Source organism: Megalobrama amblycephala, linkage group LG9 (genome assembly GCF_018812025.1).
Source record: "Megalobrama amblycephala isolate DHTTF-2021 linkage group LG9, ASM1881202v1, whole genome shotgun sequence".
Classification (NCBI taxonomy): Eukaryota; Metazoa; Chordata; class Actinopteri; order Cypriniformes; family Xenocyprididae; genus Megalobrama; species Megalobrama amblycephala.
Window position 1 is genome coordinate 7,656,791 of NC_063052.1, and position 22,041 is coordinate 7,678,831.

The 22,041-nt window shown below is 37.3% G+C and overlaps 1 protein-coding gene across 2 annotated transcripts in view; it reads right to left on the reverse strand.

Moving 5' to 3' along the window:
- Window positions 1–11,007, reverse strand: part of ctnnal1 (catenin (cadherin-associated protein), alpha-like 1) — a 73,708-nt gene extending 62,701 nt beyond the window's left edge. Inside the window, exon 1 of one of the 2 annotated variants that reach the window (XM_048201428.1) lies at window positions 10,617–11,007. In XM_048201428.1, coding sequence (XP_048057385.1) covers window positions 10,617–10,712 — 96 coding nt within the window. In that variant the 5' untranslated portion in view covers window positions 10,713–11,007. The remainder of the gene's footprint in view (window positions 1–10,616) is intronic. The other variant, XM_048201427.1, reaches the window with a different exon arrangement.
- Window positions 11,008–22,041: the final 11,034 nt, after the last annotated feature.

Below are 22,041 nucleotides of genomic sequence, written 5' to 3' on the forward strand. Positions count from 1 at the left end.
AACCCAGCTATTGTAAAACTTTGCAGTTTTATGGACACCGCCATATTTGGTGTCCATAAAACTGTGGACTTAAAACATATTCAAATTTAATTTCCTGAATGAACAAAACATTTCAGGATTCACACTTATAAGCAATTGATGGTGTAAATCTCAAAAAGTGACTGTGAACGCAGCCAAAGTAAACACCTTTCCTAATTAGGCCTACACTGTATAAACCTTATCTTTTGTTCATACATAGATTAGTTATGGTTATTATTTATTGGTAAAAGATTGGTTAATTTACCAATAAATATTAACCAAAGGATTAATCGACTATTCTGAAAATAGACAATAGATTAACCAGAAAGAATAATCCGTAGATTAAATCGATTAACTGAAAAATAATCAATAGATTTTTTTTTTAAATCATCGTTAATTCCAGCCCTAGCATTTATCATCAAAACTTTTTGATACTTTTCAATGAAGATGGTCTTGCTAGCTAGCTACCCTAGCCTTGTTGGTGAAATAGCAGCCCAGTATCCAAGGCCCAGCTCAGGTGATTGTCTCAAAAACAAAACAAATGTATCCAGAACTGTGTGCCTAAGCAGCAAAGATTGCAACACCCAGGTCATATATTTCCCAGACTGGATGCACCTGACAACCAACTGCCATTGAAATAAATATAAATGAACAGATAGCACTCTCCAGGTATATTACCTTCTTGGGTACTACAAAGTGTAAGTAACATTCAGGAAGATCAGCCAAGTGTAATCAGAAGAAAGCTGTGATGGCTAGTTGTAGCATCATTAACATAGTATTATCAGGATTTATCTGGCCAACAGTAGGGATGTGCAGCACAAATCCCTTCAGCTCAACAGTGACGTGATTGATGGAAGTAATTACCACAAGGAGCTGCATTTAGATCTTCCTAATGGAGGGAGTATTGAGGGATACACCATCTGAGAGAATCAAAAGGATAAGCACTCTCCTCCTTAACATCATGCCAAAAGATTCGCTGCTTCTTGTTTGGTTTCTTCACTGCCTTTTATGTCAGCCGTGGACAAAAACTGAACTTTTATTTGTGAGCTCTGGCAACAGTCAACATGCATTTACAACACAACATCTAATTTCAAAGACACTCGCAGTGCATTCCCTTTTTGACCAGGTGACGTATCTGTGCTTTTAACCACTTTAAAGTTAACATACCCATGACAGGCCATGATTATGGGTGTCGCTCTAATACGTTTTCTAAAAAGCTACTTAAGATAGATCTATCTAATGACTGTCTGCGCACTCCAAAAAGGTTTTAATGAAATAATGAACTCCTTTTGAAAGCTTCTTTTAATGTTTTAGTGAAATCTAGCAGTATGGTCCACTGAGCAGATTTACTTTTCACTGGTGTCTTTTCAGGCTTTTGCCTATGTATTTAAATGATGGCTGTTTTAACAAGGCCTGTCTGGAACTTCAGTTCCCCAGCAGACAGCGGAAAGGTAAATGCTTTCACAAAAGATTCTAGCACATTGTGTTGGTATCAGGTGATTTATTTAAACTAAGCTCTGAGATCATGAGACTTCTGAAGTAACAAAGAGCTCAACAGGTGAGCGAAACGCTGGTTTGAGAGCAGAACATGGAGGTCTAGACTGGAGAAAGCTGATGTGGGGATGAAATTTTTTGCAAGCGATGTGCTTAATTGTCATGAAAATAGTGTCACTTGGGGGGGAGGGGGGATGAAATATGACCTTGACATTATCATTTCCCCCTCAAGGTTTCCAATCCTAGCCAGGTGATGGATGTCACAGGTCAGAAGATGGGTGACTGAAAATAAAAGGTCTCATGGCATTTGGGCTCCTCCAGGCTGAAACCTTAGATGTATCCCAAAGTGACCATGCAAAATTCTTGAGGTCATTAAAACCTCTGTCCAAAGTGAGAGGGGCCACTTCTGTGGACTCAGCTCTGTGAGACAAGAAACTACTGTGTTTTGTTCGAAAATCATTATCTGGAGGTTGAGTACTTGCTCTCGTTTTGCTGTTGTCTAGGGGAAAAAATATACAAGCCATTGTACTGTACAGTAGAATAATGAGCCTTTTGCAATTACTGTTAAAATAAGTGGGTATTTGTCACGAGCCCCTCACATTCCATATGCACAGCAACTTGAGCAACACTGTCCCTGTGCCAATGTACATGCTGGAAGATACAAATGAATGCCCAACTTCATAAGCAGGGATTCATTATATCCATGTGCTGGTATCATTTAAAGACTGAAGAGCAATACATTGTTAGCATGGCAATTCAGAAACCCAGCTAGAATAGAAAAACAACTGGAAACACTAAAGGAAGCTGACCTGTTCTGCGTACTGACGGCTTCTTTGTCCGTGAGTATTACCCGTGAGTCCCAAGATCAGTGGTGACAGTGAGACAGCGGGGGGCTGAGGGAGCCCACCTCTTTCCCAGACATTTCCCTGAAACTAGCGTGAGCTCAGGGAGGAAGAATTCCATCTAACTCTTGCGGTGATTAAGATCTCTTCCTGCTCAATGACAGGTCCCGTAGCCATGTAACGTAAATACAGCCTGGAGCGAAGCCAAGCCGTCACTGATGCAGAAACTCAAACTGAAGGGTATGTCGGACCCCCGATCAGACGGGCAACTTCTGAGAGCCGCCTCGGTAAGGTTATGCCCACAGGCAATGAATTACCAAATACTGTGAAAACCAGATGAAACCCTGAATGATCATGAAAAGAACAGAGTCATAGTCTCTCAACAAAGAGTCATCAACCGGAAACACTTCCGATTTAAGAACTGACATGCTCTAAACTAGTGGATTATCTTACTTTTTAAGAATGTTTTTGGGCAGTGCCAAAATGTATTTGGACACTTCAGGCATATTTAAAGTGAATACAATACATTGTCCATACAATTATGGTCAACAGGGTCCAATGTCTTTAATTAAATATAAAAAACATTCTTCATACAGGTTTACAACAACCAGAGAGTGAGTAAATGGTGACAATTTTCAGTTTTGGTTGAACTATCCCTTTATTTAAGGACATGCTGCACCATGTTTGACAACCTGTAAGTGTCCTAAAATTGTATTCGTTTTGAACTCATTTGTTGTATCCTTTAAAGGGGACCTATTATGCAAAATTCACTTTTACATGGTGTTTGAACATAAATGTGTGTATAGAACCACTCATAAAAATCCTCCCACTCCTTTTTTTAATCCCCATAAATCATAAGCAGTCTCAGAACAAGCCGTTTTCATTTTCTGAACAGTATGACGTCATACTGCTCAGGCCCCTCCCACGAGTGCTGACGGACCCTGCCATATTAGCATAGTTTCCGCCCTGAGCGAGCTGTACACTGTCCGCCATTTTCTCCAGGCCAGAGCAGCTGTAGCGATAAGAATGTCTCGTAAGCAACTCAGGTGTTTTTTTTTACATCAGAGCCACTGAAGACGCAGTGGATTCGTTTTGTTTTTGAAGAGAATGCGCCTTCATATACCTAAATTCGTTTGTCTGCGCAAATCATTTTATACCAGACTGCTTTGTGAGCGAGGGTCAATACAAAGGGACAATACAAAACAGCTTTTGCTACAAAGTTGTTACTCTAGGATGGCTCAGTACCAACTGTTCATGATCCAGCTTATAGGGTGCTTCTCAATTCTTATTTGTGCATCCTCGTTTCCCTTCCTCACGTCTTAGCTCCACCCTTTCAGGATGCGAGGGAAGGACACAAAGAAATGCAAGGACGGAGGAATTGAATCAAGTGAAATGATATATCCTCGCTCCCTTTAGCGTCACTTCAAAGCGTCATTAGCTGCACGCGAGGGATCTACCCATATGTTGTTAAAGTTGATCATTTAAATAAATATATAATAAATATTAATAAAGCAAGATGCTCCGTTGAAATATGTAAGATGTAAACTTTATTTAAACTGCATACATTAAAGCATACATTTAAATTATTGCGACAGATATGAAGGGGGAGGAGAATTTATGCGTGTCTACAGGTTTCTTGACGAGAAAGACTTCCGCAAAGGATGCACCTGTGTATCCTTGCTCATGACTCTTCAGGAAGCTTCCTCACTCCTCGATCCTCGCGGTGCAGTTAGAGAATTGAGATGTCCTTCAAGATGGCTGAGCTCGATCGGTTTCCGGGTCATAGGATGGAGGACGGAGGAGTGAGGAAACTAGGGGAGATATTGAGAAGCACCCTTAGTCTCTGGAGCGAGTAACGGCCAGTAATGAAGTGGAGAGCACACACTTTTTTTTACAGTTCATCTGAGTTGTTTTACGGATATAAAGTTTATTAAGCACCCCCCGAAAAGGTCTGTATATGTTTACTGTTAGTTGGATAAAGTGTTTTTGTGCAATTCACTGTCTATGTTGATGATAATGCAAGGGGGAGAGAGAGAGAGAGTTTATGGAAAAGACTTTAATGCACATTTCTTGTACTGTTTTATTCCGCTCTTACAGTGATTTTCTGGAGTGAAAACAGACACTTAATCTTTTTGTATGATGTACAATAAACTTAAATCATAAAACTCAAATCAGTATAAAAATCAGTATAGTTTTGGCCATCATTCAGACAGGGTCCGCTACAACAGGCTTGTACTAATAGTGGATAAAAGCAAGATGACAAATACAAGTTTTAACCGTAATTAAACTAAACTATATCTGTTCAATCTCCATGCAGCATATATTCTCTGGCTCTGTAGGCATCATTGGCCGACTTCAGTTCAAAAAAATATAATGCTGAACACTGCTACTGACAGTTTCTGATATTTTCAGTGCATGAGATTGTCCTGTTTTGTTGTTGCATGAGCTGTTAAAGCTCCACCCTCTTTTTGAAAGGGGGCCGGGAGCAGCATCTCATTTGCATTTAAAGGGACATGCACAAAAACTGTGTGTTTTTGCTCACCCCCAAAAAGTGGCAATTTTAACTTGCTATAAAAAATGATCTGTGGGTAATTTTGAGCTAAAACTTCACATACACACTCTGGGGACATCAGAGACTTATTTTACATTTTATAAAAGGGGGCATAATATGTCCCCTTTAACAATAGTTTTATTAATTTTTAATTAGTTTTAATATTTATAAATATTCTGTTTACGCCTTAAATTGATTTTTTTTAAGCATTTTAATTATTTTAATATAACTTAATCTATATAATTAGAAGACATCCTGTGGCCCCCCCTCATAGCTGAGGCTCCCTAGTGGGCCCCAACCTCCTGTTAAAGAACTACAGATTTAAAACCTTAAACAAATACTTTGCTTCAATCATGCAGCCCTTAGCAACTGAAGTGAAATATTCACTGTGACTTATATTTGCCATGGTATGAACGGTATGCTAGATCAATTACAGCTACAAAAAATTCTGGATGGAGGTTGTAGTTCACAATGCAGCTCTTATCAGTTCTGGCTTCCTTTTTTTACACCTCCACTGGTTAAACAAACACATGGAACACAAAGGACTACATGCAGTCAAGGAAACACAGAGAACATGCCTTCACACATACATAAGTTTACGCATACTGAACATGAAGTTTGCTTTGTTCAGACACTGAAGGGTATTTGGCCATGTAATCCTAAGCACACATTCATCTTTCTTGACACCTATACTACAGGAGGCACCAGGTTTCTGTTCCTAGTTGATATATTATCCTAACAGTGCTCACCGTGATGTCATTTCCTCCAGCAGAAGTTCTCTTGTGATTACATGTAACTCAGTGTCTCAGTTTTGATGTTCTTCATAACAGAAATGTCTACATACAGGGCACATAAGATATGTTTTTACAGTACAGCTTTGTATCCCTGACAAAATTTCTTTGCTAGGTCATGAGGGGTAGTGAGGCTTTGCATATGGAATGTACGTTTGGCCCAATTGTGTACTTGACTGAACATACAAAAAAATCTCTCACTTTCACCACCTTTCAGAGGGTCACAAAAGTGCAGATGGCACAGAGCTTACAAAAGCACGAGGGTTCAATCTAACAAACTAAACCTAAACTAAGGTATTTTTAGCCAATTATCGCTGAAATCTTTTCTGGATAACACTTTGTCCTGCAGAATAAAGACATGGTTAGCACAAATATGCAATAACAAGCCTTCTTGTCACAGGAGTTTAAATGCATTCTGATCAGATCAAAGACTTTGTAATTTCATAAATCCTGTCCTGGCTTTGGCTCAAAATCCAAGACCATAGTGAAACTGAAACATGATAAATTATTAAGACTGTTATTATGGTGTGTTTTTATCTGGCTTAATTGCAATTTTCAGCCAGTAAATTAGTGTGTTCAAAAAGTGTGAGCCTAAATAGAAAGGTAAAAACTTTTCTAAAAAGCTTTTAAATATTTTAAAGTAATTATTATTTCATAAATATCATTACAGTTTTGGAGTGTCGCACCACAATTTCTCTGCATGTTTCTGAATGTTGTTGTTATTTTGGTGGACAAACATTTCTAAGGAATAATAATTAAATTATTAATAAATTAATAAAAAGCACTTTTACTAAATTAATAAAAAAAGCATCATTTACAAAGCTAAATGATTATGCCAAACAACTTTGTATGGTTTTCAAAAATGTATTCTTGTAATCATGCTTTTTTTTTCTTCATTACTATATCACATTTTTTACTTTATGAGCTTCATTAAAAATTACATTTAATTTTTATTAAACTTAATTTTAATTACAAAACTAAAAACATGGTTATCATAGAAGATCTATTTTTAAGTCTTTGTAAGTATGAATGGCATTTTTAATGTATTTCTAATAGAGCCCGACCGATATATCGGCCGGCCGATATTATCGGCCGATATGAGCTAATTGCATTTAAATCAGCATCGGCGTTTATAACGGCCGATGAAACATGAGAAACAGAGTCTCATGCTTCACTCATGTTATGAGTGTTGCATAGTTTGCCCACCAGAGGGAGCTCTGCAACTCCCCAGTTGACAACAGCGCCAGAAATCCACTACAGAAGATAGTATTGTTGTACTCTTTTGACGGTGAGTCTGTCGTTCGTCATGTGAAATGATTGTAGATTTAGTTCATACACTGTATATAAAAACAGTGCGGTAGTTCTTGATAACGGTCCTATCATTATCACTTATAAATATTCTGTAACATCACTTACAGCCGCTAATGCATTGCTATATTAGATTACCCACAAAGCTAATACCATGTTTATCAGTGGAAGAGCGCGAACGTTAATAAGAGGTCAAACTATAACGTTAGCGTTTAACTTATTCTAAATATATCTGCAGTGTTTCCCATTTAACTTATTTTAATTTTATTTTCAATTCATTGACATGGTTTTGTGGAATATTGAATTTGTTTGGTATAGCTCTTTTACTTTAACTTTAGTATTATAATTTATTTACAGTACACACACAGACTGTTAAAACCAGCTTCAACTGGAAGTAAGTAAAACTGTTAAATGTTTAAAACCAGACTGTTTTTTGATCATTAAAAAATATATACTTTTGATGTGCAATTGTTTAGTCATTGAGACTGTAATCTAAGGCTTTTTTTAACATAATCCCTTCTGGAAAATGGTATACAGCCCACATACATAGAACAGGCAGATATTTTGCTATTGAATGTTGTATAAGTGTAGTTTATAGGAAATGGGTCTAATATCCAGTTTATTTTCAAAATCAAAATATCGGCTTATAAATCGGCTCTTTTTGAGTTAATATCGGCATCGGCCCCCAAAAATCCATATCGGTCGGGCTCTAATTTCTAAATATATTAATATATCCAGACCAAAAAACGACCATCACCATTATCAATGGCAATATAGAAATTGCAGTTTAATAAAAACACAGAAAGCGAAGGACTCAAATATGTCGCATAAGTGGGCAAATAGGCACATAAAGTCTGATCTTGGCCTGGGAGGATATCAGCAGTAATTACACAGATGTGAATGTAAGACTGATATCAGAGAGGATAACTAGGGGGGATCAGTGCCTGTGTGCATCTATGTGAGTCACTAAATAAGCTCTGAAAACCCTTTCTCGCCAACATGAAGCTTTCATTTCCTCTCCATTATCATGCTCAGCCCCCCAGAGAGGGCACACAAGATCTGACCTCTGCACTCAACCTCCTGTCCTTCACACCATCTTACAACCTGAGATGATAATGGCACTTTCACTTTCAAACATCATGAAACACACAATGAATGTTGGCTATCAAGTACTTTTTGATTCAGCTCCTATCCCCAGGGAATAAATCAAAGAACCGCCTCTTTTTTGGAAACAATTTCAAAGTGATCTCCAACTGTGCTTATCACATTGCAACTACCAGACTTGTGCATACGGTCTAGGAAACTTGGCAGTTGCAGGCGAGACAACATATTTTACAATTGTATCTGGCCATTATTGTTTATAGAGAGAGCACAATCATGTTTGACAAAACTGTGGTTGGGGGAAGGGTTGTAACTAGGGCCACTTTGACCATCTATTGTCCAGAATCTTTAAAGCTCTGAAAGAGCCCCTGTTACCCAAATGTCCACTGAATGGGCGATTAGCATGTCTTCTAACACTGACCTTTCAGCCTCATTACCATCAGCCATCCCAGTGATCCCTGCTAACTAGCGAACTCTAAACAACATTCTCAAAAGACGTTAAAGCAACTCCCATCACAACACAAAATCAACTTCAATTAGAATGGAGCACCCATCCATCCAACCTCCAAATTGCTTACCCTCTGTAGGGTTATAAAATAGAATAGAGCAATAGAAATTCTAATAATGTCAAATAACCAAGTACATTACATTAACCAAGTGCATACATTTACATTACATGGTTCAAGTGACCCAATTCCGATTTTTTCCACCCATGGGGCACAGATCGGATATGACCCACGAATATGTAAGCAAGAAAAAGCACGTGGATTCCGATATTCTCAGATCGGTTTCATGCCTCATTCATATGTGGAAATAAATCAGATAAGTGCATTTGCATCTGCCATGTAAGCAGACAGATCGGATATTCCACTGTCAATGCGAGTCATGCGTAATTGAAAAAGCGACTGTGTGATGTCAACTCAGGTGGACACCAACTGCGATCACATGACTCTTTTCAATGCTCAGGCTGCAACAAGGGATTTTCTTTTTTTTTTCTCTGCCTTAAGAGACAAAAGTATTGGTGACCTTTAAAAATGGTGCAGAAAGCAAAATCTTGTATCATCAGTCCATTCGGTTCCAGGTCAGTATATCTACCTTGGGTTGTTTCACAAAGTGTATAGTGTAAATGTAGATGTAGGAGTTGGGCATCAAGACCTGCAGTGTAAATGCAGCCTGAGAGTCTCTCTCCAAAATCACTCAGGCATGTATTTACAATCTAATGAAAAAATGTAACAATTTTACGAGATGGTGATTTGACATGAATTTGTACAATGTGATTTGTATAGAAAGGTACAATTTTTAGAAGAAAGAAAAAAACAAACATGAATGGCCACACCTAAACCCAACCCGTCAGTGGGGCATGAGCAAATTTTCCAAAAATGTATGAAGATTGTACAAATTCATACAAATTAGCCACAAATAAAATAAAAAACTAAAATATTTACAAGTGTGCTGCTGTTTCTTGTACAAGGTACAATGATACATCATTGGAGAAATTAACTAGCTAGACACAACTGTTCCTGAAAGCGTAGTAACTTTGATGCACTTCTGTTCTTCAAACCACAATATAACTGTCATTAATGGCTTCAGTTCCAACCACATAACTTTGCAAAGCCATTTTCAAATGGACACAGAATTGCTGAACTATGTTGCTAATGACAGAATTTCCAGGCATAGTTAGCTAACAATGTTTTTGGGAAAGGCGGGTTTCTCTCACCAGTGAGAGAAACAAAAAAATGTAAAATCCGGAGGGCACCTGAAGTGGAGTGATTTAGGCTTTGTCACTTTACTCATATGTTGTTCCAGACTGGGGACACAAAACTTGAAGAAATATATAAACTTAAGTGGTGATTTTGCATGAATTTGTATGATGTGATTCATACGGAAACTTTTATTTTTAGAAAAAGTGATGTATGAAGGTCATCAACACATGACATAAAACCTTTCTTGTGTTATGACAGAAAATGTCATAGCCTGTATGTTTATTGTAATAAATTAATGTTGAACTTGGTAAAATCCTAAGAACTTAGCACACCATCTTCTCAAATAACCTGAAACAAAGTTTCAGTCCTATTCATTCATCAGCATATGACCCTGCCAAATACAAACAACAATCTTCCTTTCCTGACATTAAAATGAACATGGCAACCACAGTTCCCTGTAAAATACCATAATTACTACAATGATTGCTAATTAAACTAAAGCAACTTAATATTTGCCACCATTGCCATTTAAAAAATAAACGAAGCTTAAATGACATAAATATGAAGCTTCCTTAACCCCATAATAGTTACTTTAACTGTAGCAAACATGGCATTTTGGCCAAAACTCTGGTTACCATGGTGAAGTGTTGTAGTTGAGGGTTCAGACAGTGTTCTGGTTAACCTTTACACATAACACGGAAAAGTAATGTTTGTTATTTTCAAACCCCACATTGGTTCCTTCAAGTGGTTGGTGTGGGTTTTGAATGATTAATAACCCCGCCGAGAAGTTTCTTTGATGCAGACTCACCTGAGACACGAGCGGGATGAGTGTTTGTTCCACCGAGCGAGTTTGGATTTCCAACCCGCAATCAAAGTTCCCACCGCCGCACGGAGACGAAGCCATTCCCGCCGATCCGACCCCCACGAGTGCTCACGACAACACTGAGTTTTGGAGTCTCTCAATGCTGCAAGCGTTTGTTTGGTTCAGTTTAAAAGCAGCGATTCCTCCGTGTGTTGGGCACTGTAATCCACGCGCACTCGCTTCTGAGTGACTGACTGCTCATGTAGGCTACATGCAATATAGCAAACTACAACCACAGGACTGACTGCTGCAGGCAACCACTGGCGAGTCAGTACCAGAGAGCGAACACAGACAGAGAGAGGGAGCGTGCGCGCGCGATCAGAAGCAGACTGTGCGCAAGCAGCACAATATGTCCACAATATGAGGGACAGAGTGTCTTTATCTTACCCAACTTTTTATTTTACTTTCTGTTCATTATTTTTTTTGCCTTTTTCACTTTTACATTCGCTTCACATTTCATGTTCCTTTTTTTAGTTAGCCTATTCATATTATTAGGCATTAGGTTTGAAGCTTTTTGTCAATATCTGTTCACTTTAATCGCATCTATAGTGTACTCAAAAGTGGACAAAATTATTTTTAGTGGTGTTTCCCAAACTTTGTCTAACAGTATGCCCCATCAGTAAGGCTTTAACTCAAATTGCGTATCATAAATAATATATAAATGACAAAATTATAATAGAATAAAATTATTAGAATTGACAAATCTTAAAGGGTTAGTTCACCCAAAAATGAAAATAATGTAATTTTTTTACTCACCCTCATGCCGTTCCACACCCGTAAGACCTTCATTAATCTTCGGAACGCAAATTAAGATATTTTTGTTGAAATGGCCTCCATAGCCAGCAATGACATTTCCTCTCTCAAGATCCATAAATGTACTAAAAACATATTTAAATCAGTTCATGTAAGTACAGTGGTTCAGTATTAATATTATAAAGCGACGAGAATATTTTTGGTGCATCAAAAAAAAAAAAAAAATCACGTGACTTTGGTGCTCCAAACAGCTGATTCGACACGCCGATTCATAACGCTCCGAAGCTTCCTGAAGCAGTGTTTTGAAATCGACTATATAAGTCGTTATTTGTTTTTTGTTTTTTGGCACACCAAAAATATTCTCGTCACTTTATAATATTAATATTGAACCACTGTACTCACATGAACCGATTTAAATATGATTTTAGTACATTAATGGATCTTGAGAGAGGAAATGTCATTTCTCCCTATGCAGGCCTCATGGAGTCATCGGATTTCAACAAGAAATATCGTAATTTGTGTTCCGAAGATTAACGAAGGTCTTACAGGTGTGGAACGGCATGAGGGTTCCCAATTTTAATTTTTGGGTGAACTAACCCTTTAAACAATGTTTTGTTTCTAAAAAGTAACTAAATGTATTAACAACAATTAATAATTATTGTACCTTAATCTTTTGACCTCATAGTTATATTTTAATTACTTTTTATTAATTTGCTTGTTTAGCAATTTTCAAGTAATTCTGTTTCTCATTTAACAAAAAAAAAAATACAATTAAAATCTGGAATGGAATCTGCCTGAAATAATACCAAAAAAAACTGATGACACATCTAGCATGGGCATTTCCACATTTTTGTCCAATCAAATCTAATGACATCCGCACAACCTGACAACATTTTCAAAACATTTTGGCCCAGCACAACTTTCATTGCACACAAAAGCTGCACATTAACAGCATATTGCTGAAACTATAATCACTGAGAGCAGTTTAAATTGAGGGGTGGATTGAAGGGTTTCACTGCCTTGCAAAAGTTTTTTGTAACACGATGTACATGCAGCAACTGTTGCGATTTGAATAATTATTCCCATAACTAAGGTGCAAAATGTATTTCCACACATCTCACACCAGCTCATCAGCTGTTGCTGAGCATTTCTGTGGTGCTGCTGTAGCAACAATAGTCCATTTATTAAATGCTAATTGAAGTTACTAATCTCATCACAAATGCGGACCGTGCCTCAAATGTCTCAGCCTGAGATTTTCTCAGTCTCTTTAGAATGAAATGAGGCGATTCAGTGTTCCTCAGCTGTTTGCAGTGGGCTGTAAAACTCTTCTGCCAACATATTTCTAAAAGGTTATGCTTAGGATGGACATCATGTTTGAAGCGGGACAGTCTATTCACAAAAGCTGTGAAAGCCTAGTGTATATCATTAGTGGCTTTCAGATGGTTTGAAAGTGATTCCCCCTGAGATTTCATCAACTGAACCAGCACTGACCTACTTCTTGGGAGATTAACTGCAAAGTTACTTCAGGTATTTTAAAGTTATTAAAAGGCATATTTCAACCAGAAACGAGAATTCTGACATCACAACATTTTTCTCCTGTGGAGCACAAAAGAAGATTTTCTGAAGAATGTTTTGACTGTTTTTGTCCTAGTCAGTAGGGTCCAGTGTTGTTTTGTACCCCATTGACTTTCACTGTATGGACAAAAAACACCTTTCTCTATATCTTCTATTGAACTCCATCTTTAAATAATATATGCCTCAAACCATGAATGTTCCTGAAATGTGTGAATTGAGCTGTTTGTGCCATCTTCTTGTGTAAGTAACCAGCTTTGTTTAAGTGTTCGGCAGTAATTCAAGCTTCCAGGGATGTGTGTTTCCTCTGAGTCATGAGTATCAGGTGACATGAGAACACTTCCTCAAACAGGAGCAGCTAGAGCAGTGACCAAATAAGCTCTATATTGAATCACACAGGGACTGTGGGCCTCATATGTAGTTTGTCCTTATCCAGCACAAGTACAGAGGTCCACCGCTTTGCAAACTCTTGGCTTGAAAGCTTCCAACAATGTCAAATGTTTCCTTCAGTTTTACTTAAAATCTAAATGTGATTTGATCATGTTTTCTTAAGGATTGCATATTACTGCAATGCAGTGCATGGTATCTGATAAAAGACTGACATTGTGTTACAGTATATGAAACTGCATACATTATTCAGGCAATTTTTTTCTCTCTCCTTCAGAATTTTGTAGGGTTTTGTTTCTCTACTTAAATGTGCACTATATAAAAAAGTTGGTGTAAAAATGTTCAAAAGTCCATTACTGAGCAAAAAAAAAAAAAGTGTAAATAATGCAGCTCTGTGGCTTGCTTGATCAACTAAAGGCAGATCGATAGTGTTTAAAGGTGCCCTAGATTCAAAATTTGAATTTACCTTGGCATAGTTGAATAACAAGAGTTCAGTACATGGAAAAGACATACATTGAGTTTCAAACTCCATTGCTTTCTCTTTCTTATGTAAATCTCATTTGTTTAAAAGACTTCCGGAAAACACGCGGATCTCAACATAACACCGACTGTTACGTAACAGTAGGGGTGTACGCCCCAATATTTGCATATGCCAGCCCATGTTCCCAACATTATGAAAGGCATTAGACAAGGGCAGCCAGTAACGTCTGGATCTGCACAGGTAAATCAACAGACTAGGTAAGCAAGAACAATAGCGAAAATGGCAGATGGAGCAATAAAAACTGACATGATCCATGATAGCATGATATTTTTAGTGATATTTGTAAATTGTCTATCTAAACGTTTCGTTAGCATGTTGCTAATGTACTGTTAAATGAGGTTAAAGTTACCATCGTTTCTTACTGAATTCACGGAGACAAGAGAGCCGTCGCTATTTTCATTTTTAAACACTTGCAGTCTGTATAATTCATAAACACAACTTCATTCTTTATAAATCTCTCCAACAGTGTGGCATTAGCCGTTAGCCACGGAGCATATAGCCTCAAACTCATAGAGAATCAAATATAAACATCAAAATAAATATTTTACTCACATAATTCGAAGCATGCATACAGCATGCATGACGAACATATTGTAAAGATCCATTTGAGGGTTATATTAGCTGTGTGAACTTTGTAAATGTGCTGTAATATAATCGAGAGCTCGTGTGGCAGGGAGCACGCGAATTAAAGGGGCGGCGCGCTGAAAAAATCAGTGCATAGTTAATGATGCCCCAAAATAGGCAGTTAAAAAAATTAATTTAAAAAAATCTATGGGGTATTTTGAGCTGAAACTTCACAGACACATTCAGGGGACACCTTAGACTTATATTACATCTTGTAAAAAAGCATTCTTGGGCACCTTTAAGAAACCTGTCTGAAAACAGTCACCATTTTTTCAATTTTGCTTGGCGACGTTAGTAGCACAGAAATGAAACACAATTATTTTATGTATTTACCTTTAAATTTGTGATGAAACAGAATAACAACATCTTTTTTTTTCATATTATGACATACTATACATCTGAATGAAATTCTCAAAATGAAAAAAAGGAAAAAATGCTATAAATCAGTTGTTGATTGGACGGAGGCAGATCTGAATGCAAGCTTGCAGCCGATTGTAAGGAAGGATGAGGTTTAAGTAGACTAAATGATTGGAGAATCCAGCATACTGTACATCAGAGAGAAGTCTTAAGGTGCACCCACTTCGCATACTTACACACTATTCTGTGACATTTTTAAGTATGAATAGCGCGAGTAGTGCGTTCACACAGAAAATTTAAAAAAGAGTGCACTTTAAAGGGTTAGTTCACCCAAAAATGTCTGTCATTAAGTACTCACCCTCATGTGATCCCAAACCCATAAGACCTTCGTTCATCTTTGAAACACAAATTAAGATATTTTTGATGAAATCTGAGGGTATCTGAACCATACATAGGCAGCAACATCATTGTACCTTTTGAGGTCCAGAAAGGTATTAAAGACATCGTTAAAATAGTCCATGTGACTACAGTGATTCAACCTTAATGTTATGAAGTGATGAGAATACTTTTTGCGTGCAAAAACAAAATAAAAAATAACTTTATTTAACAATTTGAACTTTTGTCATGAGCAGTTGACATAGTGAATGCATTGCAGGCTTCCGTGTCATTAGTTTTGTTTTGTTTTTGCGCACAAAAAGTATTCTCGTCACTTCATAACATTAAGGTTAATCTGCTGTAGTCACGTTGACTATTTTAACAATGTCTTTACTACCTTTCTGGACCTCAAAAGGTGCAACAACGCTGCTGCCTATGTGTGGTTCAGATACCCTCGGATTTCATCAAAAATATCTTAATTTGTGTTCTGAAGATGAATGAAGTTCTTACGGGTTTGGGACGACATGAGGGTGAGTACATAATGACAGACATTTCATTTTTGGGTGAACTAACCCTTTAAATACCCAGATGATGCACTAAATTTAAGGAAAAATCGAAGTGTGGAATGTTGGACACTTTATGAACTCAACTGAGGGGGAGGGGCTATACGACTTTGATGTTGAATGACAAAATAACCTTATAACATTCATACACTACATCGATGAGTACATAGTGCATAAGTACATAGTGTGCATAGTGTATAGTGCGTCATTTGGGACACAACTTTACATTTCACTGGAAGATCACGTTTTCACATTTTGACTAAAAATTACGAGGTCAAAACAAATAAAAAAATGAAACATATTATGCATGGATGAATCGATCACACTAAGATCAATAAAATGCATCTAGAAAATAGGGTGAATTTCCATTTCATGCAGACTTTAAAATCTTTCCCCTCAGCAGAGACCAGACATTTGCCCATGGCTGCACCTATTGTACTTGAGCATGCATCTTTAGTAGAAAAAGTAGACTGCTTTTTTTACAGCACTTCCCTCACTCTTCTTAGAAATGCTGACAGCATTTTCTCCCTCCCGAGTTCCCTGTGTTGCTCAGTGCCACAAGACGAGGCAATGTACAGAATGTAGACATCATAAATGAAGGGACTTAGGACAGAGAAAGGAAAGTGCAAAGTGAGCACATTCATCACCCTGGAAACATGGATCTGCATTCTAGCAGAGTGTCAGATCGAAAGTGAATCTCTAAGCCCTTCTTTAGAACTTAGTCAAACTGATTACAATACCTGTCATTTGTGGGTCATTGCTGGCAGACAATCTGATATTCAAAAACTTAAGTGAATGTAAATTGCTTATTGTAGTAAAGAAAATCCACCCTGATGAATGGTGGAGATTTGGATACAAGTGTTTTGACTAATGTGTTGGTTAATACAGATGTCTTTAGGACTTCTCAGTCTGGAAGATGAGTGGCTCGCCTTCAGCAGTGTCAGCATAAAGCCTTCTTAAATCCCTCAGGCATTAGAAAGAAGCTGGCTGCTAGTAAGCTCTTGTTTTGTTTCACATTTCTAATGGGATATAATCGGGGCGGACTTAACTAATAATCAAGGTAAGCGGCTGCTTGGGAGCCCCATCTGATTTGGCTAAACATATTTGCTCCAAACTCCTGTGCGTATTTTTGTTTACGCTCTGGAGAACATCAAAGGTTTCTATTTTCAAAGAGTTTTTGCAGCGTTGATCAAAGTAATCACAGACATATCTGTTGATTTCTTGAATGCAGTGGCCAATCAGAGGTATTTATAGGGTTAGTTCACCCAAAAATGAAATTTCTGTCATTAATTACTCACACTCATGTTGTTCCACGCCTGTAAGACCTTTGTTCATCTTCGGAACACAAATTAAGATATTTTTGATGAAATCCCTGCGCTTTCTTACCTCTGATAGACCGCAATGTTATTACCACATTCAAGTTCCAAGTTCAAGTTAAAATAGTCCATGTGACTACAGTGGTTCAACCTTAATGTTATGAAGTGACAGAAATACTTTTTGTGCGCAAAAACAAAACAAAAATAATGACTTTATTTAACAATTTCTTCTTTTCCCTGTCATTCTCCTATCCACTGTTTAAGTTGTAAACACAGTGCAGCGCTTCCGGGTTCTACGTCAGAACACTGACTCATTAAAATGCTGACTCCCATACCTGAATTTGCTTAGGGCCCTAAAAAACATTAAGTCCACCCCTGGACATAATCATCAACGAAAACCCCCATATGCACAAGGCCTTCCTAGTGCACATTAGCACGAGACTGGCTGTGTGTGTTTACATTTACAAATTCTTTGGCAAATTAGCTAACAAATAAATATGATGAAAAACCCTTTTGGTGGTTGAAAAATTATTTATCAATAATTAAATGTTTTTTTTCTTTTAATATTCCAAACATTTTCTGTTAGATGTAGGGTTTTGGTTAGCCTTTAGCATTTATTATTAGGTTTTTATAAAAAAACAACAACAGATGTCTATGGTATGTCCTGATTCAGATCTGTTGTTGATTGAACGGAGGCAGATCTGAATGCAAGCTTGCAGACGATTGATATAAATAAAGGTGTAAATAAATAAAGGTGTAGATAAATAAAGGTGTGGTCACATATACCGTCTTTCAGCAAATTTTCACGGACGAAATTCAGTCATTTCAATATCCACGCAAATGAGAATTCCGTGTGAGGGCGAAATGGTTAAACAAGCAGATTTGACAATGTTAATTCACACAGGTTAATTTGCTGTGCTGCTCGGATTGAAAGCTATTTATGAGCTGTGCTTCATACATCAGCGAAATTTTGTTGAACGTTCGCTAATGTAACTACACCTACACGTGTTTGTGTGTGAGTCAGGTTTTGCCTGTACTAAACCTCCTCACAGGGATAGTAACACCTGAAATCACCAACAGTGTGCAAATTAATAGCGTAATAAACATCCTGATTAATTGATGGAAATCTGTGTTTGGGATAGAAGATAGAAAATATCATTAGTTCAGTATTAAAAAACAATAAAAGTCAATGGAAAGTCCCAAACATCACATAAACACAATTATGTGTGTGTGTGTGGTCCTGGTATTTATACATTATGGGGACCAAATGTCCCCACAAGTATAGTAATACCAGTAAATTTTGACATTGTGGGGACATTTTTTGGTCCCATGCATGAGGAAACAAGCTTATAAATCTTTTTTGAAAATCTAAAATAGCAGAAAGTTTTCTGTGATGGGTAAGGTTAGGGGATAGAATATACAGTTTACAGTATAAAAACCATTATGTCTATGGAATGTACCCATAAATCACAGAAACCCGTGTGTGTGTGTGTGTGTGTGCATGTGCTTGTCTATATGATTTAAGAAGACACAAATTTGTATGGGTATTACACTTGTATTACACTGGTATTACAACGTAAATGTGTTTTATAAAGACATTTCTGGAGTCCTCATGATTAAAATGGCTTAAAAACAGTGATGGGTAGGTTTAAGGGTAGGGTTAGTGTAGGGGGATAGAATATAAAGTTTTTACAGTACAAAAGCCATTACGCCTATGGAATGTCCTCATAACAATAAGTGCACCAACATGTGTGTTTGTGTGTGTGTGTGTGTGTGTGTGTGTGTGTGTGTGTGTGTGTGTGGAGTTTGACCTCACATACCTCACCAACTATGTGAGCCATAAAGATAATTACACTACTTTTCTCCTACTAAGCAGGAGAAATCATGTGGTTTTGTTACAAAAGAAGAAAATATATATGAAAGTGAGGGACAGGTAAATTATGCCTACGATTGTGATAGATTAAGATGCTGGATGATCATTGTAAGTCCAGAATGTTCGGTAACACAACAAATGTTGTTAGCATTCCATTGTAAAGTGCTGCACACCAGGTTGCGCAAGCTTGTTGTTATCTATATTTCAATCACGTCCAGAAGAAAAATGATGAACTAAAGATAACCTTTTGACCCCCAGAGGTTAAATTGATGTCAGCCATTTACATTCAGTATCATAATTAACATGATCAACCAAAATACCTATTAAAAATGTATTACATTAAAGGGTTAGTTCACCCAAATATAAGCTAGTTATTTTAGTTTATAAAGTTTTAAATATGGATATTTTTCTTACAAATACCCATCTCTTTGCTTCAGAAGGCCTGTATTAGGAGCTGTATGGATTATTTTTCATTTTTTTGGGCTTCAAAATCACACCCCCCATTCACTACCATTATACAGCTTGAAAAAGCCTGGATATATTTTAAATATATCTCAGATTGTATTCATCTGAAAGAAGATAGTCAAAAATTAAAATTTGATGTTTATCTTCTTACCCCCAGCGCATCCAAGATGTAGGTGTCTTTGTTTCTTCAGTAGAACACAAATGATGATTTTTAACTGCAACCGCTGCCGTCTGTCAGTGGTATAATGCAAGTCAGTGGGAACTTGGACTATAAGAGTAAATAAAACACGACAGACAAATCCAAATTAAACCCTGCGGCTCGTAACGACACATTGATGTCTTAAGACACGAAACGATCGGTTTGTGTGAGAAACCGAACAGTATTTATATCATTTTTTACCTCTAATACACCACTATGTCCAACTGCATTCATCACTCGATTCGTTTGGTCTGATCGCGCTCTGACAGCGGCAGTGATGTCTCGCGCATATACTTCAATGAGCGCGAGACATCACTGCCGTTGTCACAGCGCGAAAATGATATAAATGATATAAATACTGTTCGGTTTCTTGCACAAACCTATCGTTTCTTGTCTTAGCACATCAATGTGTCGTCACGAGCTGCAGGGTTTAATTTGGACTTGTCTAAGCAAGTTTTATTTACTCTTATTGTAGAAATTCCCATCCACTAGCATTATTTGACTGACAGACAGCAACGGTTGGAGTTAAAAATCATCATTTGTGTTCTACTGAAGAAACAAAGACACCTACATCTTGGATGCTCTGGGGGTAAGCAGATAAACATCAAATTTTCATTTTTGGGTGAACTATCCCTTTAAGGAAAAAATATTTATTTATTTTCTTAGACCTGCAATTTGAGGTTTATTAAGACCTTTTTCCTTCCAGCCTTATAAACTCTTTAAAGGTGCTTTATCCAATTTCCCTCTTCCTTTTTAATCAATTATAAATCTCTACGTTCACACAGGGATTATACGTTTGTACTTCATGATCCTCATTGAGTGAAACAAATTCTGTGCGAGTTCCTCATTTCAGACGCTAAGAAATTTTCATGACATGAAACAGAGAGTGGATTTCACTTAAGGTGTTTGATAATCAAGAGTCAGAGCACTAATGTTTCAGAACTCCAGCTCAGCCCTCGCCTGGCCTGTTGTCATTAATCATCTCGTCTCGAAGGTTCAGAATCAACCATAGCTTATTGTTCATGATCTTGTCAAGCAGTCCGCAGGAAACCATTTCTGACAAAACTGTCACAGAGCCTTTGCAATTGATGCCTGGCAGCCCTTTTTGGATCGTCCCGTGTCTGACAGCCGAGCTGAGTTCAGACAGGAAGTGAGACGCCTGGTGATGGTGCTTTACATCTGGTCGATAAATTAATCTATGAAGTGCAACCAAACTATTTATTTTACACATCTAAGACAGTTTATATGGTTCTGCACAAATCAGGGTAATTTATTAGATCCTTGTAAGGTGTAAAGTAATGTTTCTTTGTAAAATGTGACAGGTTTATTGCACGACTGTAGGATCTTCATAACCAGAGGGCTCAGAGATAATCTTCTTTCCCTTTCAAGTATTTAAAGCACGTCTGCACCAAGGAGAATTTTAAGACAGACAGACACTAGCATAAGATGGTTTCAAATCACAGCAGTCTTTGTAAGGATAAAGCTTTATGTGCTTTGTAGTATTGTATTTATTTTATTGCTTATGGAGACATTTCTATACTGTAGCTGGTAGGGTCATTCGTATAATATAACAGAAATAGAAGTTATGATACACCAGGTTATAAAATTGAAAACACATAGATCATGTCAAATACTACCAACCTATGTAATTTTCTAATGTGGTTGCAATGCACTTTTGATGTTATTGAATATCTAAAATCTAATCTAATAGTTTTTCAGACATCCCAACCTGCAAAAAGTCATTTCAGGGAGGTATCATCACTAGTCACAGCTCAGTTAATTACAAATCTAGCTCCATCTACTGGTGATGCAGTACTATGACTCTCTGTAAATGTCTGTAATCACTGTACTTAAAAGGATAGTTCACCCAAAAATGAAAATTATGTCATCATATGTTGACAGCAGGGCCGGATTATCCATAGATAGGGCACCAGCCAATAGGGGGGCACCAATTGATTAAGATAATGATTAGACCTTTAAAAAAAATCATGTTTTGTATAGCCTATATATTATTTTGCTGGAAAGATACGAATACAAAATGAACAGTTAATAATACAATATATACAGAGAGATTATAAAATATATGCATATAAAGAATTGCGATTGGGTCAGGATACAGACACATAGCCACCTTTAAAAAGTACCTGCAATATCAAGTTTTTTCAAAAAATCGTTCACCAGAGGATATGCTGCAAATTGTACGAAAAAATACTTTCCCATGTGTATTCGTTGCACTCAGACTGTTCTTTACCCTGCCTGTTGCCAACTGTGAAGGCGAGAGATCCTTCTTGCAACTTAAAAGAGTGAAGAATGAACTCAGGACAACCATGAGACAGAAGCGGCTGT